The 24,336-nt window shown below is 44.0% G+C and overlaps 1 protein-coding gene and 1 long non-coding RNA gene across 6 annotated transcripts in view; one reads left to right on the top strand and one right to left on the bottom strand.

Moving 5' to 3' along the window:
• The window catches only part of CAPN15 (calpain 15), a 150,633-nt gene that overhangs the window by 18,557 nt on the left and 107,740 nt on the right, over positions 1-24,336 (bottom strand). For 3 of the 4 annotated variants that reach the window (XM_068244226.1, XM_068244225.1, XM_068244222.1), the window contains exons 3-4: positions 13,549-13,781; positions 2,065-2,248 (exon numbers count right to left, since the gene is read on the bottom strand). In XM_068244226.1, coding sequence (XP_068100327.1) covers positions 2,065-2,248; positions 13,549-13,781 — 417 coding nt within the window. The remainder of the gene's footprint in view (positions 1-2,064; positions 2,249-13,548; positions 13,782-24,336) is intronic. The other variant, XM_068244224.1, reaches the window with a different exon arrangement.
• Positions 186-14,125, top strand: LOC137524422 (uncharacterized). 2 transcript variants are annotated; one of them, XR_011022678.1, is made up of 4 exons: positions 186-271; positions 4,428-4,488; positions 6,516-6,572; positions 13,416-14,125. It is a non-coding gene; the product is annotated as an uncharacterized lncRNA (long non-coding RNA). The 2 variants fall into 2 exon arrangements; XR_011022679.1 differs by having other exon boundaries at positions 213-275.

The following is a 24,336-nucleotide window of genomic DNA, read 5'->3' as shown; positions in this document are numbered from 1 at the left end:
AATACAAAAAATGATACAGCATACAGAATACAAAATACAGAATACAGAGAGGTAATGACAGTGATAAAAATAACATGATAATTAAAATGTATAATGATTTCCAAGACACAAAAGGGGGAGAGAGCCCTGCCCTTGCGAGCTTACATTCTAATCAGTTGTCCTTTCAGTTATAACTGACAGCAACTGATATATTAACTGAGAGAAACTGATATATAGAAAGGAATAGTCGTAAAATGAAAATGATGAGCTTCTGAGAGGAGCTGACGGCACCGTAAGTATGTTATATTTATTTGCAGGTACATCATATTTGTTTAAAATCGTTTTACTCAGTTCAGGTTCACTTTAAAGTGAACGGGAACCGCATTTTTTGAAAAATGAAGCAAATACTTACCTAAGGAGAGGGAAGGCGCTGGGTCGTATAGAGCGTTCCGTCTCCTCTCTCGGTGCTCTCTATCCTGTGCTGGCTCCCTCCCGTTTCAATCCCCCGCCGAAAGGGTATTTGGAAGTCTTTGGGAGCCGTGTCCTCCCAAAGACGTGCGGCTGCATACTGCACAGGCGTGGGCGTGCAAGAGAGCGTGCTTGTGCAGGCGCAGTACAGGGCCGCCCTTCTTCAGGCGCACTCGGCCTCCCTGAAGACTTCTGAAGCCTCCTTCGGCCGGATAAAGCAGTATTTGACTAATTTAGTCAAATACTGCTACCGGGCGAGCCAGCACTGTATCGAGGGGACCAAGAGAGGAGCCGGAAGGCTCTATAGGACCCAGAGCCTTCCCTCTCCCCGGGTAAGTATCTGTCTCATTTTTTTTAAATGCGGTTCCCATTCACTTTAAAGAGTTCTGTATGAAATAATACAATCTAATTCCTCCTGTGGGACTACAAGTCCCAGCATGCCTTGTATTAGAAGGTCTGCCTGGCAGCCGTGTTGTTGAGAGATGGACTCTCTCAGCCTCTCTGCGTTCATCTGTCTGCCCTGTGATCAGTGTCAGCTCTTATCTCCCCTCTGGCATAGTGTTTCCCAGCACTCCTTCCTCCTACACAGCTTCTCACTTTGTCATAAGTGCAGCCACCGCTCCGCTCCAGCCTCACCTCTGCTTGTCAAGGACGTCAAGATAGCCGACATTTTCCCTTTCCCAGACCTGTGCTACTTTCAGTGACAGAAGATTAACGTGCATCATGCATATCTTAACAGGCGTACATGCTGCAAAGCTTCTAAAGTGAACCTGTCATGAGTATAAACCTGTAAAAATAATAACACCATGCAGCCTGAAAACTGACTCCTATATTCTTCTGCTTCTGGTCATGTGATTCAAATTCAAGACAGGATATTTAGCTGTAGAAGCCTAGTTGCACAAAGTACAAGTAACAATCACTTTGATTACTAATCATTAGATAGATTATATATGGTAGATTATATTCTTGGACCAGAGCCCGCAGATGGGTTTTAAAGCTATGAAGGTGCCTGGAGGTCCCAGGGAGAAAAAGTTTGGGAGGGGGACGGTTTTCAGTCGTCTCATGGAAACAGTAGTATTTTTTTTTTGGGGGGGGGGGGGGGGGTTAAAAAGTATGAATTATAAATGTTATTCCTAAACAAGGCTGTATTCAATAGGTCCAGATGTATGCAGTGTGGGAAAATGTTGTTCATGGACCCCACTAATCCCACCATAACCCATCAGCAGTTTCACTAGAGTTATCTCGTCTGAGATAAGTGACTTGTTGGGCTGTTAATTCTTGGAATGCTTTGATCTCTCTCTACAAGCAGAAAATATAGAATCTGAAAGCAGAAGTCCTCTGATATTGTCTCACACGGCCCCCTAGTGACTAATGCCCATAAATATACATTACAGCAGTACTAATTAGAAGCAGGGAAATGTAAAAAATAAGAAATAAAAAAATGTGCTAAAATAAATTGGCCTGGAGCACTTGCAAGCCTCTAAATAAATTGACTGCCAAAGGGTTAAAGGTCTCTACTGGACAGTGAGACTGACTACTGCAGTAATAGGCCTTTTCCAAAGAAAATGAAACCATATTCATATGATGCATGTGGCCATTACTGGAAGCTCTGCCCACCTGGGAGAAAAGCAGATATCCGGCATCATCGCAGGGCAGCATGTCGTCCACCAGCACAGTACACCACGTCCCATCTTTGCATAGTCGCACCTGATAGGCTCCTTCTGGGCAGATTGTCCTGGTGATCATCACCCTCTCTACTAGCTCTGGTCTCTCTGCCAACACAGCCAGTGCACTGAGGAACCTGCAAGTATACAATCACCATATTCGTTAAATAGCATCTTCTTCCTAAGAGGAGCCCAACTGCCTGAATGTCTTTAGAAGATAAAAATATGTTACTTCAATATGTTACTTGAAGTTTAAAGGGATCCAAGCAGCTTTTTCTGCAGCTTGTCCTGGTTTCTAATAGTTGTAGGAGGTTTTTGAGTAGTCCATCTCTTCGTGGGGGATTCTCAGTATTTCATTTATTCTTTACAAAAGCGCTCCCTGAATCTATACAAAGAGGCAGGCTGATGCCCTTACCTGTTTGCACACTATTCTGGCAATTGGACTGAGCAACTGCCATTTGTCAAGTGCTTTTGAAAATAAAGACAACCCTGAAAACCCCCATGAGGAAATGGGATAGTCCAAAACCTGTCAGTTCTGTCACATTTCTATTACCTACTGTAAGTGATAGCAACATAGGAGAAAAGTAATTTAGAGCTCATTTTCCTCTGGGAGAAATGTACTTTTTATGTGTTTTCATGTATTTTAAATGTTATAATTTTTCACAATAGTGTTCCTTCAAGCAGAAAAAAGGCCTGAAGTTGATTTGAAGGGCGGTGCTTGCATGTGGAAGCTTTTGCTGTAAACAGACAACATGGGGGGTAAAAGGTGCTCTCCATGCAGGTGAAAGAAGCCATCCTTAACCTTTCGGGGACCGCTGATGGTAAATCCTACGCTGCAGTTGTGGCTGTCTAAGCCTATTGCGACATAGGATTTACGGGCTACACTTGGGACATCAAAGTGTAGCATTTAAAATGACCTGGACCTTAAAGATACTCAGAGATGAGTCTTAACCTCCCTGGCGTTCTGGACGAGCTGAGCCGGAGGTCACCGCTCAGGCCCCGCTGGGCAGATATGAATTTTTTTTTTTTAAACACGCAGCAAGCACTTTGCTTTCTGCGTGTCCTACCCGATCGCCGCCGCTCGCTGCCGATCCCCGCCATGATACAGGGCCCCTCCCCCCGAGCGCTGTCTGGCCAATTAGTGCCAGGCAGCGCTGAGGGGTGGATCGAGACTCCCTGTGGTGTCACAACGTTGAAGACGTCACGACGTTCGTCGGCATGGCGACGGGGGGAAGCCCTCAAGGAAATCCCGCTCAGAACGGGATTTCCGGACGGGTCTTTGCGCCGGCGGCGATCGGAGGGGTGGGAGGGATGCCGCAGGGAGGGGGGAATCATGTAGCTAGCGCTAGGCTAGCTAAATGACTAAAAAAAAAATGTGCAAAAAACGTTCCCGCGGCCGCAGGAATCAGAACGCCAGGCAGGTTAAGGCAATTTTTTTTTTTTTTTTTACTTACCCGAGGCTTCCACCAGCCCCATAAGCATGGATGCGTCCCTCGCCATCCTCCTGCGATCTCCCATTCAGCTGCGTTGAGCCCCAGTAACAGGCTCAGCGACGTCAGTCGGGGTCTACTGCACAGGCACAGTAGGTCCGCGCATGCACAGTAGGTCCGCGCATGCACAGAAGACCCTGACTGGCTTTGACTGAGCCTGTTACCGGGGCGCACCGCGGCTGAACAGGAGATCGCAGGAGGACAGCAAGGGTCGCATCCATGCTTATGGGGCTGGTGGAAGCCCCGGGTAAGTCAAAATCATCTCTGAGTCTCTTTAAGGGGGTTAGGCAGCCGATCCCCAAAGGGTTAAGCTGAAAAACATCCAATTAATCCAATTGTTTCATATTGCAACTTAAAGGGAATCTGAAGTGAAAATAAACTTATGATATAATGAATTATATGTGTATTACCACTAAGAAATAGAACATTAGTATCAAACAAATGATTCTCAGATTGTTTCTAGTACAGTAAGAGTTAAGAAACGTCAGTTGCTATCTATGTAAAAGAATTGCTCTGAGTTCTCTGACCAAGTGGGTCGGCTATAGTGCTGTTTTCTGGAGCACTTCTACATCAAAGGAACAGTGAAAGACAACTTCAGGTAAAATTTTTATGTCAGGAAAGTTCAAAGGGTCATTAGCTCTGCTTGTTTTATAGTTTGAAATACAGAGTATGGTATGTAAATTGCAAATATGACAGAATTATGCAATATTAAAAAAAAAAGCTATATATCTGAAAATAAAAATATTTTCTTTGCTACTAATGTTCTAAAAATTATCCGTACTAAACGTACAATTCATTGTTTCATAAGGTGTTTTTTTTACTTCAGCGTCTCTTTAAACAACGCAGTCCCCCAGTCTCTCCGCATGCAGCTAATCTGACATCTCATGGTAAGCACCTTGCACTTTATATTTCATTTGCACTTATGTGTTGGGATCATCTATTATATAACTTATTGGAATTGTGGTAGTGTCCAGTGTCACTTTGCAATCATTTTTTCATATATTTTTTACCATTTTTGTTTGTTATAATCAATTTTTGATGTATCAAGTTGTGTGCGTTTTTTGTACCTTTTTTGCACATTTGCACATTCTATCCAATATTGTAGATTCATGTTGAATCCCCCCTTTTTTGCACAATAATGCACAGCACTTGCCACTTTATTTCGCTGCTGCGTTGAATTCCAATTACCTTTGGATTAGGACAGGGGTTTTAATTATTGTTTTTAATGATTTTGTGATGTATGGATAAGTCCCTAATAAATATTGTTTGACACATTGAGACGTTTTCAAGCATCTTATATTATTCTATTATGGTATTGGGCTCCTTTCCTTGGTTTGAATAGTGTGTTGTTTAGCCCAATTGGACAAGTGTGTCCACAGTATTATTATATAGCTCTATAGTTGTGTTGCAGATCACTTTAAACAATAGACTGGCCAATCCAAAGAAAATAAAAAATGAAAGTGAATGGAAAAAAGCAAGCTAGGGCTGGTGATGCACACCCAGAGCACTTCTGAACGATTTTAAAAACGCTAGCGCATTGAAAAGCACCTGGCTAATGTATTTGAATGGGATGGATCACACTAGAGCAATGTGTTTTTTTTTATCCCCAAACGCAAACGTTGCTCCTGCAGCATTTCTGAGGAGATTCTGTCTTAATGCTAAATATAGGAAAGTGGAAAATCGCTTGAAAAAGTGCTAGAACAGAGCGATTTTCCATGCTTTTTTTTTTTAGTGGCGATTCAGCCTCAATGTTAGGGCCCATTCACACTAGAAATCGCTAAACGCAAACGCTGAGCGATTTTCTGGCTTTTCCAGTGGTCTTTCCTAGTGATTTCCAGAGACTTTTCACTGTATAGAAAGCGTTTTTCCAGCGATTAGCGTTTTGCAATTTCTAATTCAAATAGACGTTTGTGGGTAATCTGCAAGGTAGGCTGGGGAAAATCGCTGAGAAAACTGTTTATTGTGAACAGGCCAGCGATTTCTAAGCGATTTTCCAGCGTTCCTATACTTAACATTGAAACGCTAATCGCTCAGAAAACGCTGCAGGCAACAAGTTTGCATTTCAGCAAATCACTTACACGAGAATACTTCCATATACTTTCATTGCACACGCGTTTTTCAAACTGCTAATCACTAGCTCTGCTGAAATCGCTCTGAAAACGCACAAGTGAGAATGGGCCCTTAAGTTTAGGAAAGTGGAAAAACGCGATTTTCAAAGAGTTTTTTTTTTTTAAACAAAAGCTGTACACTTCCAGCTCTACTGTACAAAAATAACTTCTAAAAACACTGAGCGTTTGCGACCACTCTAGCGCTTTTAGGTGTGCACCAACAAATAAATAGTTTTGGCAATTAATAAAACATGTTTTGCTGGTAGCAGCCAATACAGTAATGAGTGACCAGAACAAAAAAAAAATGATTAGCAGAACGTCCCATGCAGTAGCTGGTGACATTCCAGTACAGTGTTGACAACTTAATACATTTTGTTGTCCAGGTGCCAAAGTTCCACATATGTAAATGACCTAGTCAGCCTTCAACATTAGTGGCAATGTGTTTTGAGGATCTACATTCACTTCCTCAAGACATTACATATAATGCCACCTGGAAGGTTTATGAGTTGACTGATGACATGTGCTTAACCTACACCAGCTGCTTGTACACTATACATAACTGCTGGTATGATCGCTACCTTTGCCCTGTCATACCTCCCATCACTACCTTATTACTTATGTGACAGCATTACTTACACATGTGCGGTTGGCTATCTACACATCAAGTCTGATCGCTACTCTGTGCTCCAATCACTCCCTCACCTGCATCTGGATATACAGAAAACACTCAGAAGTTGCTGCTTTGTAGTACGGATATACTGAAAATGGTTATTTTAAAATAACAGAGATAATCTTGTATTTTTCAGCTTTATAGCAAACTGGGATCTTCCATTAAGTCCGGATCATCTTGCCCTGCAATCCTGGTAAGATGCTTTTAGGCACACTCATCTTAAATGGAATGTATTTTTACAATGCTGCTCCACATTCAATTTAATACAGTCACTGTCTCTGGTTGGGCTCTCAGACTAAGTGACTCAGACTGAGACTTGCGTCTACTTTGAGAAAAACAAACCTGCTTTGCTGGAGAGTGAAAAGGTTGCTGCTGAACAAAACAGTCTTAAAACACAAAGGATGAAACAGAAGCATTTGATGTAGCTAAACAACAATGCTGTTTTTCCTATTCTCTGTCATGCTTTAATCAACCACTTAATAGAATTCAAGTTGGAAGAAAAAAAAAATTAAGAGTGGGAGAAGATTCAGAGAGCAATATACAGTGGCTTGCAAAAGTATTCAGCCCCCTTGAAGTTTTTCACATTTTGTCACATTACTGCCACAAACATGAATCAATTTTATTGGAATTCCACGTGAAAGAGTGCTGTACACGTGAGAAGTGGAACGAAAATCATACATGATTCCAAACATTTTTTACAAATAAATAACTGCAAAGTGGGATGTGCGTAATTATTCAGCCCCCCCCCCCTTTGGTCTGAGTGCAGTTAGTTGCCCATAGACATTGCCTGATGAGTGCTAATGACTAAATAGAGTGCACCTGTGTGTAATCTAATGTCAGTACAAATACAGCTGCTCTGTGACGGCCTCAGAGGTTGTCCAAGAGAATATTGGGAGCCACAACACCATGAAGTCCAAAGAACACACCAGACCGGTCAGGGATAAAGTTATTGAGAAAATTAAAGAAGGCTTGGGCTAGAAAATGATTTCCAAAGCCTTGAACATCCCACGGAGCACTGTTCAAGCGATCATTCAGAAATGGAAGGAGTATGGCACAACTGTAAACCTACCAAGACAAGGCCGCCCACCTAAACTCACAGGCCGAACAAGGAGAGCGCTGATCAGAAATTCAGTCAAGAGGCCCATAGTGACTCTGGACGAGCTGCAGAGATCTACAGCTCAGGTGGGGGAATCTGTCCATAAGACAACTATTAGTCGTGCACTGCACAAAGTTGGCCTTTATGGAAGAGTGGCAAGAAGAAAGCCATTGTTAACAGAAAAGCATAAGAACTCCCGTTTGCAGTTTGCCACAAGCCATGTGGGGGACACAGTAAACGTGGAAGAAGGTGCTCTGGTCAGATGAGACCAAAATGGAACATTTTGGCCAAAATGCAAAACGCTATGTGTGGCGGAAAACTAACACTGCACATCACTCTGAATACACCATCCCCACTGTCAAATATGGTGGTGGCAGCATCATGCTCTGGAAGTGCTTCTCTTCAGCAGGGACAGCGAAGTTGGTCAGAGTTGATGGGAAGATGGATGGAGACAAATACAGGGCAATTTTGGAATAAAACCTCTTGGATTCTGCAAAAGACTTGAGACTGGGGCGGAGGTTCACCTTCCAGCAGGACAACGACCCCAAACATAAAGCCAGGACAACAATGGAATGGTTTAAAACAGAACATATCTATGGCCCAGTCAAAGTCCAGATTTAAATCCAGTTGAGCATATGTGACAAGATCTGAAAACTGCTGTTCACAACACTGTCCATCTAATCTGACTGAGCTGGAGCTGTTTTGCAAAGAAGAATGGGCAAGGATTTCAGTCTCTAGATGTGCAAAGCTGGTAGAGACATACCCTAAAAGACTGGCAGCTGTAATTGCAGCAAAAGGTGGTTCTACAAAGTATTGACTCAGGGGGCCGAATAATTATGCACACCCCACTTTGCAGTTATTTATTTGTAAAAATTGTTTGGAATGATGTATGATTTTTGATCCACTTCTCACATGTACACCACTTTGTATTGGTCTTTCACATGGAATTCCAATAACATTTATGCATGTTTGTGGCAGTAATATGACAAAATGTGGAAAACTTCAAGGGGGCCGAATACTTTTGCAACCCACTGTAAATGCACAATATGTGGAAGACAAACAGCAGAGGTGTGGGTACCACTGTCTGTAGCTGGGATTCTTGTTTTAAAGGACTACTATCGCGAAAAAATTTAAATGTGCGTAAACACATACAAATAAGAAGTGTTTTTCTTCCAGAGTAAAATGAACCATAAATTACTTTTCTCCTATGTTGCTGTCACTTACAGTAGGTAGTAGAAATCTGACATTACTGACAGGTCTTGGGCTAGTCCATCTCCTGATGGGGGGGTTCTCAGGATGACTTTTATTCTTTATAAAGACATTTCCTGAAAAGGATTTATACAAAAATGTTGGCCAGCCTCCCTGCTCGCTGCACACTATTCTAGCAGTTGGACGGAGCAACTGCCATTGACTAAGTGCTTTTTAAAATAAAAAAAACTCTAAGAATCCCCTATGAGGAGATGGGTTAGTTGAAAACCTGTCGGTTCTGTTGGATTTCTACTACCTACTGTAAGTGACGGCAACATAAGCAAAAGTAATTTATGGCTCATTTTACTCTGGAAGAAACATACTTCTCAAAGGGAACCAGAGATGAACGTTTCACACAAAATAAACATATCAGTCGATAGCTTGTAAAGAATAAATGCTCTACCTGATCATTTCGCCGCTCTGGTGTGCCTTTTTTTAGTGTTTTTTATCCATTATTGCTTCAGGAAAAATCAAATATGGCCGCCGGCTCATATCCCTTCTGCTTCCGGGTTATGAGTTGTTCTGGATGTGCTGTCTAAGCTATATGAGACTAGGCTGCTATTTAGGCTATATGAGAAAGACTGCTGCAGCCTTTCATCTGTGTGCTTTCATTTTGGTATGATGTGCAGCTGCCTGTAGGAAGTGTCTCTCATAGGAATGAAACTGCAGTCATCATTAGTATCTATGCAGACAGAGTCCACACAGAGCACACAGATCATATTGCAGGCTTTTGCAGCCAGACTTGTCGGTTTCAGAGATTCTCTCTCAGCAGCAGCAGCCCCTCCCATGTCATCACAGCTCTCAGTATGGAAAGCAGGAAATCTGAGCCAGGAGGTGGCAGGCCTGGGCTTGAAAAGAATCCACAGAAGAGTGACTCAGCTATAATGATTCCAGGTCAAACCTAGACTGAGCCAGTCGGGGAGTCTTATCACAGCTGATAATAGACCAATTAGGCAGATAAGAATGAAACTAAAAGCAGGGTAGGTGTTTACTGTCATGTTCCCACTGATAAATGTAATAAAACACATGAGGGTGCTTCGTCTCTGGCTCTCTTTAAGTGTATGTGCTTACATGTATGTTAAATTTTACAATTTTCACGAGAGTAGTCCTTTAAAGGGAACCTGAAGTGAGAGGGATATGGAGGCTGTCATGTTTATTTACTTTTAAATAATGCACATTGCCTGGGTGTCCTGCTGATCCTCTGCTTCTAAAGCCCGTACCCACCTCAGCATTTTTCCAACATTTCCAACTTTTTAAAGTCTAATATCCTCCCTACTGCACCTAACTGGTCTGCCCTAAGAGGACTTTAAAGCAATGTGATGCAGGTAAATAAAAACATAAATAATTGATACTTGCCTTTCTTCATACAACCCGCTGTTCCAATGCTGGGTCTCTCCAAACATATCTGGCACAGCGGATTTGATAGGTTTTTTCAGCGTGCAAGCACTGCCTTGGAAGAGCATGTCTGTACTGTGCAAGTACGGTTCGCGCAGGCCCAGTGTATCGAAGGCGCTTGCACATGGCTTACTTCCTCCGCTCCATGCATAAGCACCTTGCTCTACTGGACCTGCACGGACAGTACTCGCACAGACGCAGTACAGACATGCTCTATCGCGGGCGAACTCGCACACTGAAGACACTAAGGGAACGCACGCTTGAACGGTGGATACGGGAAGCCTCTGGGCTATCCCCACTAGCTAGGTGAGTATTTTTATTTTACAGGCTTCAGAGTTGTTTTAAAGGGAACCTAAAGTGAAATAAAAGTGGCCACTTTAACTTTACCCAGCCGTCTGTATCTGTAGTAGTCCTGGTCCTTCAAAGTCAATCCATTTTGTTCTATTCAGTTGATGTGCCCCTCTGAAAGCTGGCTGACTGGGCGTTACCCGGCCTCCTCGATCACACAAGCATAGAATGCTTCTGCCCACAGGAGCACGAAGGAGGCGCGTAGCTCAGAGGTGCGCATGCAGCCTTAAAGAGGATCTGTAACCTCAAAAAATCCCCTGGGGGGTACTCACCTCGGGTGAGGGAAGCCTCCGGATCCTAATGAGGCTTCCCACGCCGTCCTCTGTCCCACGGGAGTCTCGCTGCAGCCCTCCGTGCAGCCGTGACGTAATATTTACCTTCCTGGCTCCTGCGCAGGCGCTCTGACGGCTGTCGGCTCCGAACTACACGGAAATACCCGATCGCCGTCAGGCCTGCTCTACTGCGCAGGCGCAAGTTTCCGGCGCCTGCGCAGTAGAGCGGACCCGACTGAGATCGGGTATTTCCGTGTAGTTCGGAGAGGAAAGCAGCCACAGCGCCCCCGCTGGAGCCAGCAAAGGTAAACATTGAAATTACAGTCGGGCCTGTCGCCGGCTGTTCAGAGGGCTGCAGCAAGACCACCGTGGGACAGAGGACGGCGTGGGAAGCCTCATTAGGATCCGGAGGCTTCCCCCACCCGAGGTGAGTACCCCCCAGGGGATCTTTTTCATGTTACAGAGTCTCTTTAAGAACGGCACAGCTGCTGAATGGAAGAGTGCAGAATGACACCGAGGAACCAGGATGACTGGAAGAAGCCCCAGCTAAGTTAAACTGGCCACCTTTATTTCACTTTAGGTTCCTTTAATGGCTATATGCAATTATTAAAAATTCCCCTATCAGCCCACGGTACTCTGGGCCTGATCGATTTTAGGGAAAAATTACATTTCGCGATTTCTGTTTAAAGTCGCGATTTTGATTCAATTCAAAATTTCCTTCAAATCAAGCTTTGTTCCTTTTCTGTGACTGTTTGTTCCAACTCTGTGCCTTTCTGTCGCTGTCTCTCTTTGGCGCCCCTTTGTCTCTCTCTGTGCCCCCTTTGTGTCTCTCTTTCTGCCCCTTTTATCTCTCTATGCCCCCTCTGTGTGTCTTTCTCTGTGCTTGCTCTGTCTCTCTCTCAGTGTACCCCGTGTCTCCTCTGTCCCCCAAGCTGAAGCAGTGCTGGACATACCTTCCAGTGCTAGTCCAGTGATGCCCGTCTATCCATTTCTCCTACTGCAGGCTCTAACGCACGGCATACTTCCTGTTTTTCATGTGACATACAGGAACCCGGAAGTATGCCGTGCACAAGAGCTGGCAGACAGTGAGAGAGGACGGACAGCGTTGGACTCATGCGGAAAGTATGTCCAACACTGCCAATGCTGCAGGCCGCACACGCCGGGACTTGGTGGAAGTTTGAAGCTGCTTCTTCAAACTTCACCAATGTGGAAATGACATTGCGGAAATCGCCGCTTTGACGATTCCGAAATCATGATCTTGGTGACTGCGATTTTGGTTTAAATTTGATTTATCGTTCAGGCCTAGTACCGGCACCCTCCTATCAACAGCTACACGCACCTACTGCCAAGTGACCCTAAAAGCCAGATCACCAACATAAGATGCTTGTATTACTGATTTTTAATTATTATTTACTGATGTCACCTTTAGTATTGTAGTACATTAGGTGTTACTGTGTTTATACTGATAGCAGATAAGCTGCAGTGTGTCCTGATTTACATTAGAAGATGACAGATGGAAGGGAGCAGGCTCTGATTCTTATCTGCTGTGTCTGAGGTATGTGACGTCACAGAGACAGGACTAGCCACTTACCTTACTTTCTGTGATGTCTCATTCTTCAGATATTCCTACTACCTGCCTGCAGGCCAACAGACAGGAAGTACAGGAAATGGGAATATCTAAGGAATGTGACTTCACATAGACAAAGTGAAAGATATCTGTACATTCTCAGATACTCCTACTTCCTGCCTGTTGACCAACAGCAAATACATTAACAGGAAGTAAAAATATCTAAAGGAATGTGAGTTCACAGAGACAAAGTAAAAATGTGCTTCAGAAGAGAACATACTGTACATACACCTTGTTTTTTTAAGGATACCTAAACTTGGAGGGATATGGAAGCACATTTGCATTTCCTTTCAAACAGTACAGACTTCAGTCAGAGCACCTGACCTGCATGCTTGTTCAGGATCTATGGCTAAAAGTATAAGAGGCAGAGGATCAGCAGGAAAGCCAGGCAATTAGCATTGTTTAAAAAGAAATAAATATGGTCAGCCTCCATATCCCTCTGGCTGGGAGGTCAGCGAGGGAGCAGACAGACTACAGAGGGCTGAAGGAAGTAAAGCAAGTAAAAAACTCAAGTAAGTAAAAAAAAACCTTTGTCCATTCATCTCAGATACAGTTTAAAGTGAACCTCCGGACTAAAAATCGACTTAGCAGCACTGAAAAGGCCTGGTGTTTCTTTAACAGTTTAACAGCATCAGAACTTTGTTTCTCTTATACAAGCCTCATTTTTAGCTGCACAGAAGAAAACTGCCCGGGCTTTTTTCCCCTGATGCTGTGCAAAGCATGATGGGATTTCTGATGTTCTGATGTTGTTGCTCTCGTTCTGCTGTTTTGGTGCAAATTTTTTTTTTTTTACATTTTGAATTTGACATTTGAAGCCTAGCGTGTGCAGCTGGGAGGGGTGATCAGGACACAGGACAGTTGGAACTGTGTCTCATGCTCCTTGTCACCTCCTTTCAACCAAAAAGATGGCTGCCCCCATGACAAAAATGGCAGCCCCCATGAATCACAAACATTTGCCTGTTCTTTAAAACAGGGTGGGTAAAAAATTATATTACCTATCTATTCTAATTAACATAACTAATGTAACTTAATGACAGTATGTTTGTTTAGGCTGAAGTTCCCCTTTAAGGAAATGACCAACCATAGAGATTTAGCAGCACAGCGGGCAACCTATGTCCATTGAATGAATTCAAGTGCCACCTTTTCCTGTTTGCGTATTCATGACCATCATGTTGGCACTCACCAGCAGTTTCCCAGGAGCCCTTGCAGTATGTCAGAAGGTCGCGGCGTGCGAAAGACAGACCACTTCACCGCGCGGTCTTTGAAGATGCAGTTGATTTCCTGCGGCCTCAGCCACTGTTTCACCCGCTGCTGTACGCTGTCCGACTCTGGGAAGCCGACAGACAGAGGACCAGGGGGAAAGCTGTCATCCACAAAATTCACCCTGTTCTGGGATGGGGACAGCCAAGAGGACAACTGTCAGGATGGAGCGCGTTATACAGAGAGCGATGAGGGAAGAGGAGGAGAGAAGGAGGAGAGAGGGTTAGTCCTGAGAGACAGTCTGCGCAGGGTTAGTTTCCAGAGACACTCAGCAGCATGCAGCAAACAGGAAGTAAAGGTAGGACCAACTACACCACACAGGATGGGAAGAACAGAGGCAAAGGGCCTGGAGCTCAGGGGAGAGAGAGCACCCGTGTATAAGGGACAGCAAAAGAGTAAGCAGAACACAGACAGAATAAGGATACAGGTTACATACAGTGAAAACCAAACTTAAAAAACAAAACAAGTTACATAAAATATATGCAATATCTGCAGGACTACAGACGTCCAATGAGATACAATTCATTTAAGTTGATGCAAAATGTGTATGCAAATATAGGCATTACGTGTGCATATGGAGGCTTAAATACCCCAGGACCACCTAACGCCGACAGGCGTAAAGTCCTGGGGCCAGCTAATGCAGGAGCGTGCGCATCTCCTGCTTGGGGGGCGGAGCTCCACCCCGCCTTCAGTCTCCGAGCGGCTATTGCCGCTCGGGAGACTGTTAGACGGCGTGATCGCCATCTATTTACATGTACAGCGCTGCGATCGGCAGCAGCGCTGTACTGGGGACAGCCGTGTGACACGGCGGTTCCCCTGGGACACTGGAGAGCGATCGGCTCTCATAGGCAGAAGCCTATGACAGCCGATCGCCATAATTGGCTGGCTGTGGGGAGGGAGGGAGGGAAAAGATTTAAAGGAACATACTTTTTAAAACAAAAATATTTGTAAAAAAAATAAATAAACAAGCTGAAGGCGATCAGACCCCACCAACAGAGAGCTCTGTTGGTGGGGAGAAAAAGGGGGGGGGGGGGAATCACTTGTATGCTGTGTTGTGCGGCCCTGCAGCGTAGCCTTAAAGCTGCAGTAGCACATTTTACTAAAAATGGCCTGGTCACTAGGGGGGTTTAGCACTGCAGTCCTCAAGAGGTTGAACCCATTAGCAGCGTAAATAGAGTAATCTCGTATGAGATAAGTGCACGGCTTTTGACCTCAGTCAGCAGAACTTGTTGTGCTGTAAATTCCTGGAATGCTTTGATCTCTCTCTACTAGCAAAAACTGAAAGCAAAAGTCCTCTGGTATTGGTCCAGAGCACTTTGCAAGCCCTTTAAATAAAATTGGTTGCTAAAAGGGTTAAACAATGCTAATTGCCTGGCTTTCCTGCTGATCCTTTACCTCTAATACTTTTAGCCATAGACCCTGAACAAGCAGATGCAGATCGGATGTTCCTGACTGAAGACTGACTGGATTAGCCACATGCATGTTTCAAGTGTGTGATTCAGACACTACTGCGGCCAGAGAGATCAGCAGGACAGCCAGGCAACTGGTGTTGTTTGAAAGGAAATAAATATGGAAGCCACCATATCCCTCCCACTTCAGGCATAAATAAAAATCAGTAGCATCTCACTGGCCAATGAGATGCTAATCATTTATGACCTGCGAGCAGTGGCGTAACTAAGGAGCTTGGGGCCCCAGTTTTACATGGGGCCCCAAGCACTCTATTGATGTCGAGCCCCAAAACCTGCTAAGGACAGCTGCAGTTTCGGAGAGGTGTAATCAGAGTAAAGGTGGCCACAAACGGTCCAATTTCTAGCGAAAAATCGTTAGAGCGATCAGAAATTCTGATCGGATTGGTTGTAAATCTCTGTTGATGGGCACAATCAATTACGACCGATTATACAAACAGTCGTCCGACTGGATTTTCGTCAATCCAAAATTTGGTGGATTTTCTTGTTGGCTGTGATAGGAAGCTAAAATTGGTTCATTGATGCTATATTGAACGATTCTTCTTCTGATCAGAACTATCTGATTGCTCGAACGATTTTTCGCTAGAAATTGGTTAGTTAGTGGCCTTCTTAAGGAAACAGTTTAAAGAATAGCACTTTTCAATGCACAGATAGGGGTGTTCATTACCAACATAGCACCAATGAAAAGCTAATGAGATGGATGAAGGAGGGTCCGGTCTTACTGCTGTCAGTGTCATGTTGTACACCGTTTTACTAATGTGTCAGTATCTATTGCCCCGCTGGGGTCACATTCTCTCTCTGACATCACTGTGTTTAACAACAACATCATGTAGTGAATCTCATCAAACAACCTTCAGTCTAATGGGAAAGCTGCTAATAGACCTATTCTCGTCCACACAACTCTATTTAACCCCCAGTGTAATCCTTAGAGCCCAACTCTAAATTTACTCCCATTCAACTTTGTAACTAGAATGCCCAAATGTGACTTTTTTTGTCTTTGAAATGGGAACTGAAGCTGACTGTTGCTTGCTTCAGCATCACCAGGCTGTTCAGACTGCAGGGGGTGGAGCCCAGACTACACTCTCTGAGATTATAAAATGCTATAAAAGTCTGTGGTGTAGGGAATGGCTAGCTAAAGGTGGCTATACCCTCATCGACTTCTCCCGTCACTCTGATCGAATAGGTGAGCAATTGTTACAGCATTACGGGCTATAGCATTGCAGTTATCAGGGACAACTAAGAGATGATTTGCATATTCAGCAGTGATGCATTGTGGGAGACATCATATGCTCACCCCAACCTGAATAATTGCAAAATCCTTTTGTTTTTAGAAGGCACATTTTTGTAAGGAGGCTTTTTGACACCTTTCAACCCCTTACACACTTCTATGAGTTCTAGTTCTCAATGAGCTTGCTGGGCAATACACACTTACACACAAATACTCAAACATAATGTTAAGGAACCACTTTCCCTGCAGATAGTTAGAATGCTTTTTAGTAATACATTATGTTGCATAGTCACATATACATGCACTGTATGCTTGCATGCTGCTTTATGCATGTTGTAGTGAGAGGTAGGACACCTCCTCCTCATTCCTTTAGTCGACTCATACTCTTCATGGCCATATGTATTCTTTCACGCAAGATGTGTCTGTCAATCACTTCTGTCAATCAATGCTTCTTTCAGCTTTTGCATAGGCATCTTCATGTCTTCAAATATGCTGTCTACCCATCTATCTGTCGTCCTCTTCTTTTTTTGCCAATTTTTCCAAGCATCAATGATTTCTCCAAAGAATCTGAACTTCTCAATCTGCGACCAACTTACAGAGAAACCTCATCCGCGGTTTGACTATGCAAAACAATGCATTGTTTTTCAAGCTAAAACCTCTGCTTACAAATTACCTGTAGGGATAGTGGTATCTTAGCATAATGTTTGAATGAGTATGTGTGTGAGTGTGCAAAGAGTTACCTGACATTGCTACCTGAAAAGGACACTTTACACTACAAAAGTAGCGTTACACTTGGTGGACCTGAATTCTTGCACAGAAAAACAAAGAAATGCACCCTGTATGTATTTAGAGCGTTTTAGCCTTTGTAATTTCCCCCTCATCTGTGACTAATCATCACTGTAATTTGATCTCTCAGCTGTGTCAGCTCAGGAAGCTCCTCTGCCATGGCAAAACAGCTAATTTTGTAAAAACAGGATGTGATCAATATGTCTGCTTCCATGAAAGCTGGAAGTAGACACACTGAAGAGTTTATCGTGGGATTGATATCAGCTGTAACAAATAACTATTTTTCTTTACAGGTTGCTATGGTGTTGCTCATATTTTAAAGCAGAGAAGCAGTTCTGAGTTCAGGTCCGCTTTACACAAGATAAGAAACATTTATATCTCTCTTTTCTCCTGGCACTCAAAGCGCTTGAGCTGCAGCCACTAGGACGCGCTCTGTAGGCAGTAGCAGAATTACAGAGTCTTGCCCGAGGTCTCCTACTGAATAGAAAGAGCTGAGATTTGAACCCATATCAAAGACAGAGCCCTAACCAGCACACTATTCAACCAGCTTTAAAGGGGGGAATGTTGAAGGTTAGCTCTGAGCTGTACAAGAATAGTATGAAACATTAGTACAGGCCCTTTCATTGCTTTTATGTACATATGGAAGCATTAGACATTGAAGGGTGTCCCTAATAGAAAACATTAAAGGGACTCCGAGCACCTCTCATGGGTCCTTTAAAGAGACTCCGAACAGTACTGCAAAGTACTTAAAGATGCATACCTTTCTGTAGCTTGTGCTCTCCTCTTTCATTTGATGCCTGAATTGCCCTTCTACACCAAATAGTTATCGTTCGATTTCAATTTAAAAATCATCTTGGCTATGTTATAACTTCCAGGTCACCCCTATCTTCTCTGTTAGAGAAGTGCATCACTGAATTAAGCAGGAAGAGGAAGTGACAGGCATGGCCATTGCAAGAGGCTCCTCCAGTAAGGTCATAGCATGACTTTGTTGGAAGTCGTCTGGCTTAAAGGCATGCCTATGAGAGGTGCTGGGAGTCCCTTTCTACTACATGGGAGTGTCTGTTTACTTTCATCAGTCATGTATGAGATGACAAACTGGGGCACCCCTTTACATGTGACAGATTCCCAGGCAGATCTCACTACACCCACGGATGGAGAGAAGGATGTCAAATATTTACTCTGAGTTCTGAGAGGCAAATTGCCCAGGCAAAAGGATTCACATTTGGGGAAGCTTTACATGAGAAGGTACAGATTTTGCCCAGTAAGCTCATGGTGATCCACAACTTTTAGGAAGGTGTTAGGTGCTAAAAAGGACCAAAAGGCAGAAGGGAGAAAACTCAACACAGTATTCTGTTGCCACGGTTGGAAAGAGGTAAAACTGGAACCTCCTTACAATTTTGAAAAAATCATGGCTTCATGCAAATCCAAATTGAAAAGGAATTAATTATAACAGTAAATAACAAAATTGTGTGAATAACAATAATAAATGTCACGTTTTTTAACACAGGATTTCCCCTTAAAAAAAACCCAAAAAAACAGTTATGCGGCAAACAAGAGAGCCTGTCATGGTAATATGACATATGGATTGAGAGAACCTTCAATCTATATGTAAACAGCATAGTGGAGAAAGACGTCTGTTAGCCAGCCAGAGAAAGGTCCCCGAGGGACGCCAAGGATGAGATCCATCAATGATTACAAGATTGCCTGATCATCAGACAGTAAAGCCATCGTTATATATTAATTCTAAGGCAAGTGTTTAACCCTGGAGACTCTGCTGGCTCCTTCCTGTCTATGCAGGGAATGCTCTATTCCTAATGCGGGAACGTCCTACTGCTAGACTGAACTATGATATCTGACTGCTGCTTATGGGACTTTCCAGGAATAGAGCTTTCAGTGTAATTAATGGATTCGCTTATTCCATGTAAATAATACCTCAGGTCCAATCTAGGAATAGAGACAATGGATTTATTAAGTGAAACAGGTCCGGGTGACCACTGCCCTATCTTCCATTGATATTGTGTAACTTCACTGACATCATCATGCGTATGTTCCTACATGTACTGTTCATTCCCTTCTGAAATAAGTTTTTTTAACTAAAAAGACAATGACCCAACGCAGCTCTGCCTGGTAACTGCTTACTCTTGCTTGGTAACAGCTCATCTGTCTGTGGAAAAGGGTGCTAAAAAAGTGTACCTGTGACAAAATAAGTAGCGGGAAGCCTCTGGATAGCCCAGAGGCTTCCCTCCATCCCCCTCGCTACTCCAGCACTGGAACTCTCTGAACATACTCAGCAAGCCTAGTTGAATATGTTCTTGCTGCTGCGCTCCTGTCTGTGTGCGAGAACGGCCACACTCTGCAGGAGCAAGTACGGCCTGTACAGGAGTACAGAGCTGCTTGTGCACGGAGGAAAAAGCCAGGCACGAGCGGATCACTGAGGTTAAAGGATACCCAAGGCGAGTGGTCATAGAAAAATGGACGCTATATGTGTGTGTGGAGGAGAGATGTTTAGTAAAGAGGCCCTGTTCCATTACTGCAGTCAGCGCCCTTTCACCCGGATATACTACGCTGCGCATGCACAGTATGTCAGATCGGCAGCCTTGTGTCCGCGCTTCCCGCATGAGTGCACATAGAAGGAGACAAGTAGGAAGTAAGGTCACAAGGCTGCTGACCTGACATACTTTGCAAGCACAGCATGTCTGGGTCAAAGGCTGCCGACAGTGGTAATGGAAGGGGACCTTTTTACTGCACAGCGGAGGGGGACATAGCCACGTAGGAGGTACAGTGAGCATCTGCACACCTTCCCACACACACATACAGCATGCTTTTTCTGTAACTGCTCGCCTCGGGTATCCATTAATGGAGGACAACTGTAACCTTTACTTAAAAAAAAAAATAATAATAATAATAATAATAATGTTAAATGCTTAAGAGGAGGGAAGGCTCTGGATGCATCTTTAGTGTCGAGGCCTTCGGGTCTACTCAGAATGCTATGGAAGTACTCCGAATACGAGCAGCTCCGTACCGCACACACGTGCAGTACAGAGCCACTTGTCTTCAGATGTTCCCAAAGACTTGAGTACTTCCTAGCAGAACCGGAGATGCAGCTAGTGGGAGATCGGAACAAGAGGCAAGCCGGTGGAACAAAGGTAGGCAGAGAAGGACAGGATGGCTCTGGTCCCGTTCACACTTGTTAACACAAAAGCTAGCGCTTTACTGTGATTATTGCGTTAAAATCACTGTACACTTTGCTTTCTTGCGATCGTGATTAGCGCTTTTATAGCATGCTAATCTCCATCGCTCTTCAATCAGGGGAAACCGTTGCATGCACCGCATTTTCCCGATTGCCGCTAATCGCGAATCACCCGCGAGCGTCGACAGTGAGATCACTGCCATATAGTTAATGTTGTGCTGGTGCTTTAAAGTGAACCCGAGGTGATTTCTAACAATGCTAACAGCACACAGAAGCTGGGTCTGCATATACAGGTCCTTCTAAAAAAAATTAGCATATTGTGATAAAGTTCATTATTTTCTGTAATGTACTGATAAACATTAGACTTTCATATATTTTAGATTCATTACACACAGCTGAAGTAGGTCAACCCTTTTATTGTTTTAATATTGATGATTTTGGCATACAGCTCATGAAAACCCAAAATTTCTATCAAAAAATTATCACATCATGAAAAGGTTCTCTAAACGAGCTATTAACCCAATCATCTGAATCAACAAATTAACTCTAAACACCTGCAAAAGATTCCTGAGGCTTTTAAAAACTTCCAGCCTGGTTCATTACTCAAAACCGCAATCATGGGTAAGACTGCCAACCTGACTGCTGTCCAGAAGGCCATCATTGACACCCTCAAGCAAGAGGGTAAGAAACAGAAAGAAATTTCTGAACGAATAGGCTGTGCCCAGAGTGCTGTATCAAGGCACCTCAGTGGGAAGGAAAAAGTGTGGTAGAAAACGCTGCACAATGAGAAGAGGTGACCGGACCCTGAGGAAGATTGTGGAGAAGGACTGATTCCAGACCTTGGGGGACCTGCGGAAGCAGTGGACTGAGTCTGGAGTAGAAACATCCAGAGCCACCGTGTACAGGCGTGTGCAGGAATTGGGCTACAGGTGCCGCATTCCCCAGGTCAAGACACTTTTGAACCAGAAACAGCGGCAGAAGCGCCTGACCTACAGAGAAGCAGCACTGGACTCAAGGTGCTAGAGTCTGGAGAAAGACTGGGGAGAGGGAAATGCCAAAATGCCTGAAGTCCAGTGTCAAGTACCCACAGTCAGTGATGGTCTGGGGTGCTATGTCAGCTGCTGGTGTTGGTCCACTGTGTTTTATCAAGGGCAGGGTCAATGCAGCTAGCTATCTGGAGATTTTGGAGCACTTCATGCTTCCATCTGCTGAAAAGCTTTATGGAGATGAAGATTTCATTTTTCAGCACGACCTGGCACCTGCTCACAGTGCCAAAACCTCTGGTAAATGGTTTATTGATCATGGTATTACTGTGCTCAATTGGCCTGCCAACTCTCCTGACCTGAACCTCATAGAGAATCTGTGGGATATTGTGAAGAGAAAGTTGAGAGACGCAAGACCCAACACTCTGGGTGAGCTTAAGGCCGCTATCGAAGCATCCTGGGCCTCCATAACACCTGAGCAGTGCCACAGGCTGATTGCCTCCATGCCACGCCGCATTGAAGCAGTCATTTCTGCAAAAGGATTCCCTACCAAGTATTGAGTGCATAACTGAACATAATTATTTGAAGGTTGACTTTTTTGTTTGTTTTAAACACACTTCTTTTATTGGTCGGATGAAATATGCAAATTTTTTGAGATCGGAATTTTGGGTTTTCATGAGCTGTATGCCAAAATCATCAATATTAAAACAATAAAAGGCTTGAACTACTTCAGTTGTGTGTAATGAGTCTAAAATATATGAAAGTCTAATGTTTATCAGTACATTACAGAAAATAATGAAGTTTATCACAATATGTTAATTTTTTTTAGAAGGACATGTACTGCCCAGCCTCTGTTGCTATCCCAATCCCCCCTAAGTTCTCCCTTTGCTCTGCTATGCCCATAAATCATCAGCCGAGCTGTCGACACACAGTGTGTCCCAGCTGTTTACCTCTGCGTTTACCTCTGTGTCAGTCTCACTGCTCCCACGCCTCCTCCATAGCTCTGGTCCCTGCCTGCGTCCCTTCCCTCCCCGCTGATTGGAGGAAAGGGACACAGGCAGGGACCAGAGCTATGGAGGAGGCGTGGGAGCAGCGAGACTGACACTTACAGAGGTAAACAGCCGGGGCTGCGACACGCTGTGTGTCGACAGCTCGGCTGATGATTTATGGGCATAGCAAAGCGGAGTGGGAACTTAGGGGGGATTGGGATAGCAACAGAGGCTGGGCAGTATATGCAGACCAGCCTCTGTGTGGTGTTAAAATTGTTAGAAATCACCTCAGGTTCTCTTTAATTTGCAGTAGCGGTTCGGTGATTAGCTGTAAACAGCCGCTAATTGCCCTAGCGTAAATGGGACCTAAAGGTTGCAGAGCCCTCCATTAGGCGAGTACCTAACTTTTTTATTTTATAGGTTACAGCTACAGTATTTCAAATATACAGTTTCTATTTATTATATACAGCCAGCATCAATACAGATGCATTTGATCCCTCCTCTTGCATGGAATGATGGTGCCTTTACAATAACTCCAATTAAGCAGTGAATGCACAAAGACGCAGAAAATTTTACTTCAGTCCCATGATCCACTGAGACAAACAGAAAGACGAGAAATTGGCTTATCTTTTAAACCAAGCAGTATGTATTATAGCAGCTGCTGTATTTGATTATATTCCATTGCAAAATGTCTTGTGTCCAGATGATGCCTGTTATATAGGTCTCCATAGAAAAGTAACCCTTTCAGGGTACATCTGTGCAGATTGAGAGGCTCACATTACACCTGTGCATTACTGCTTGATGCAGTCACGGCATCGCTGGCTCCTGTGAGTTAACAAGAGATTTAAATGAATGTTTGTGTGTCTTTTTATGGGATGCAAATGAGCAGGGGAACATATAAGGTGCTCTATAAGGAAACAAACTGTCGTTTAAAACATTTCCCTGCACCTGCCACTTCTTCCTGAGGGCCTAAAAACGCAGCAAAACACCCAAAAAATGCAGCATGTCCTCATTGTCAAAACTGAGCTGCAGAGCGCACAAACAACGGGATTTATACTGAAAAGCCCCACTATAGGAATGACTTTCATTTCAGCCTTCAATGAAACATGCGCCTTAGTTATTGCTGTCTGTGTCCTTATCTGTGAGTTTCTGTTTGGGGGCGAGGGGGAGACAAGCTGGAGTAAACCCTCAAAACCCTACGGCCTGCGGCGTTTGTACTTTCTATATTAATTACGACTATCGTCCAGAAAGTAACGTCCACTTTCAATCAATCAATGAAGGAAACATTTGATCTATTTTAAGCCTCATCTACACGGTATAATTTTCCATCAGATCGGATCTATTAGATAATTTCCAACCGGTCCAATCGGACTGGGTTATACTTTGCAATAGATTTTGGGTACTTATCAAAGCAAAATCTATCGCACAATTAATCTGAAACAATTTGGACGTCTACACACGATGCAATTTCTTATTAGATCCATCTAATAGATCCGTCTATGTGACGGAAAATTGTAGCGTGTAGATGAGGCTTTAGACCAGTGGTCCTCAAACTAAGGCCCGCGGGCCGAATGTGGCCCCCTGAGGCTTTTTTACCGCCCCCCCCCCCCCACCCACACACACACACACAAAATCTATCACTTATAGATACGGTCAGCTACATCTTTAATTATTGGTCCACATATAGAATATTTGGCACCACCCATCCACATGGAAGCCAGAAAGCAGTAATTTGCTGGTTTCCAATCAAATTCCACATCAGGTGACACCGCTGTCCAATTGGACTGCAGCTTGTCGCCTGGGTATGCTTCACTGCCTGGTCCGCAAAGACTTCTACATCATTGTATGTATACTCCGCCGCCAAACCCCCCCCCCCCCCCCCCAGCAGTCTGAAGTATGTTGGCCTGGCCCTTGACCCAAAATGTTTGGAGGCCCCTGCTTTAGACACTAGGGTTGATGCACAAACCTTACTCCAGACCCGCAGCACATGGGTAAAGTAAGTATTACCCATGGACCACGGATCACGCTAAATGCTTAATGTGCCCATTAATATATGTTTGAAGCTTAAA

The sequence above is a fragment of the Hyperolius riggenbachi genome, chromosome 7, assembly GCF_040937935.1.
Source record: "Hyperolius riggenbachi isolate aHypRig1 chromosome 7, aHypRig1.pri, whole genome shotgun sequence".
Classification (NCBI taxonomy): Eukaryota; Metazoa; Chordata; class Amphibia; order Anura; family Hyperoliidae; genus Hyperolius; species Hyperolius riggenbachi.
This window is presented reverse-complemented; position numbering and strand designations above follow the sequence as displayed.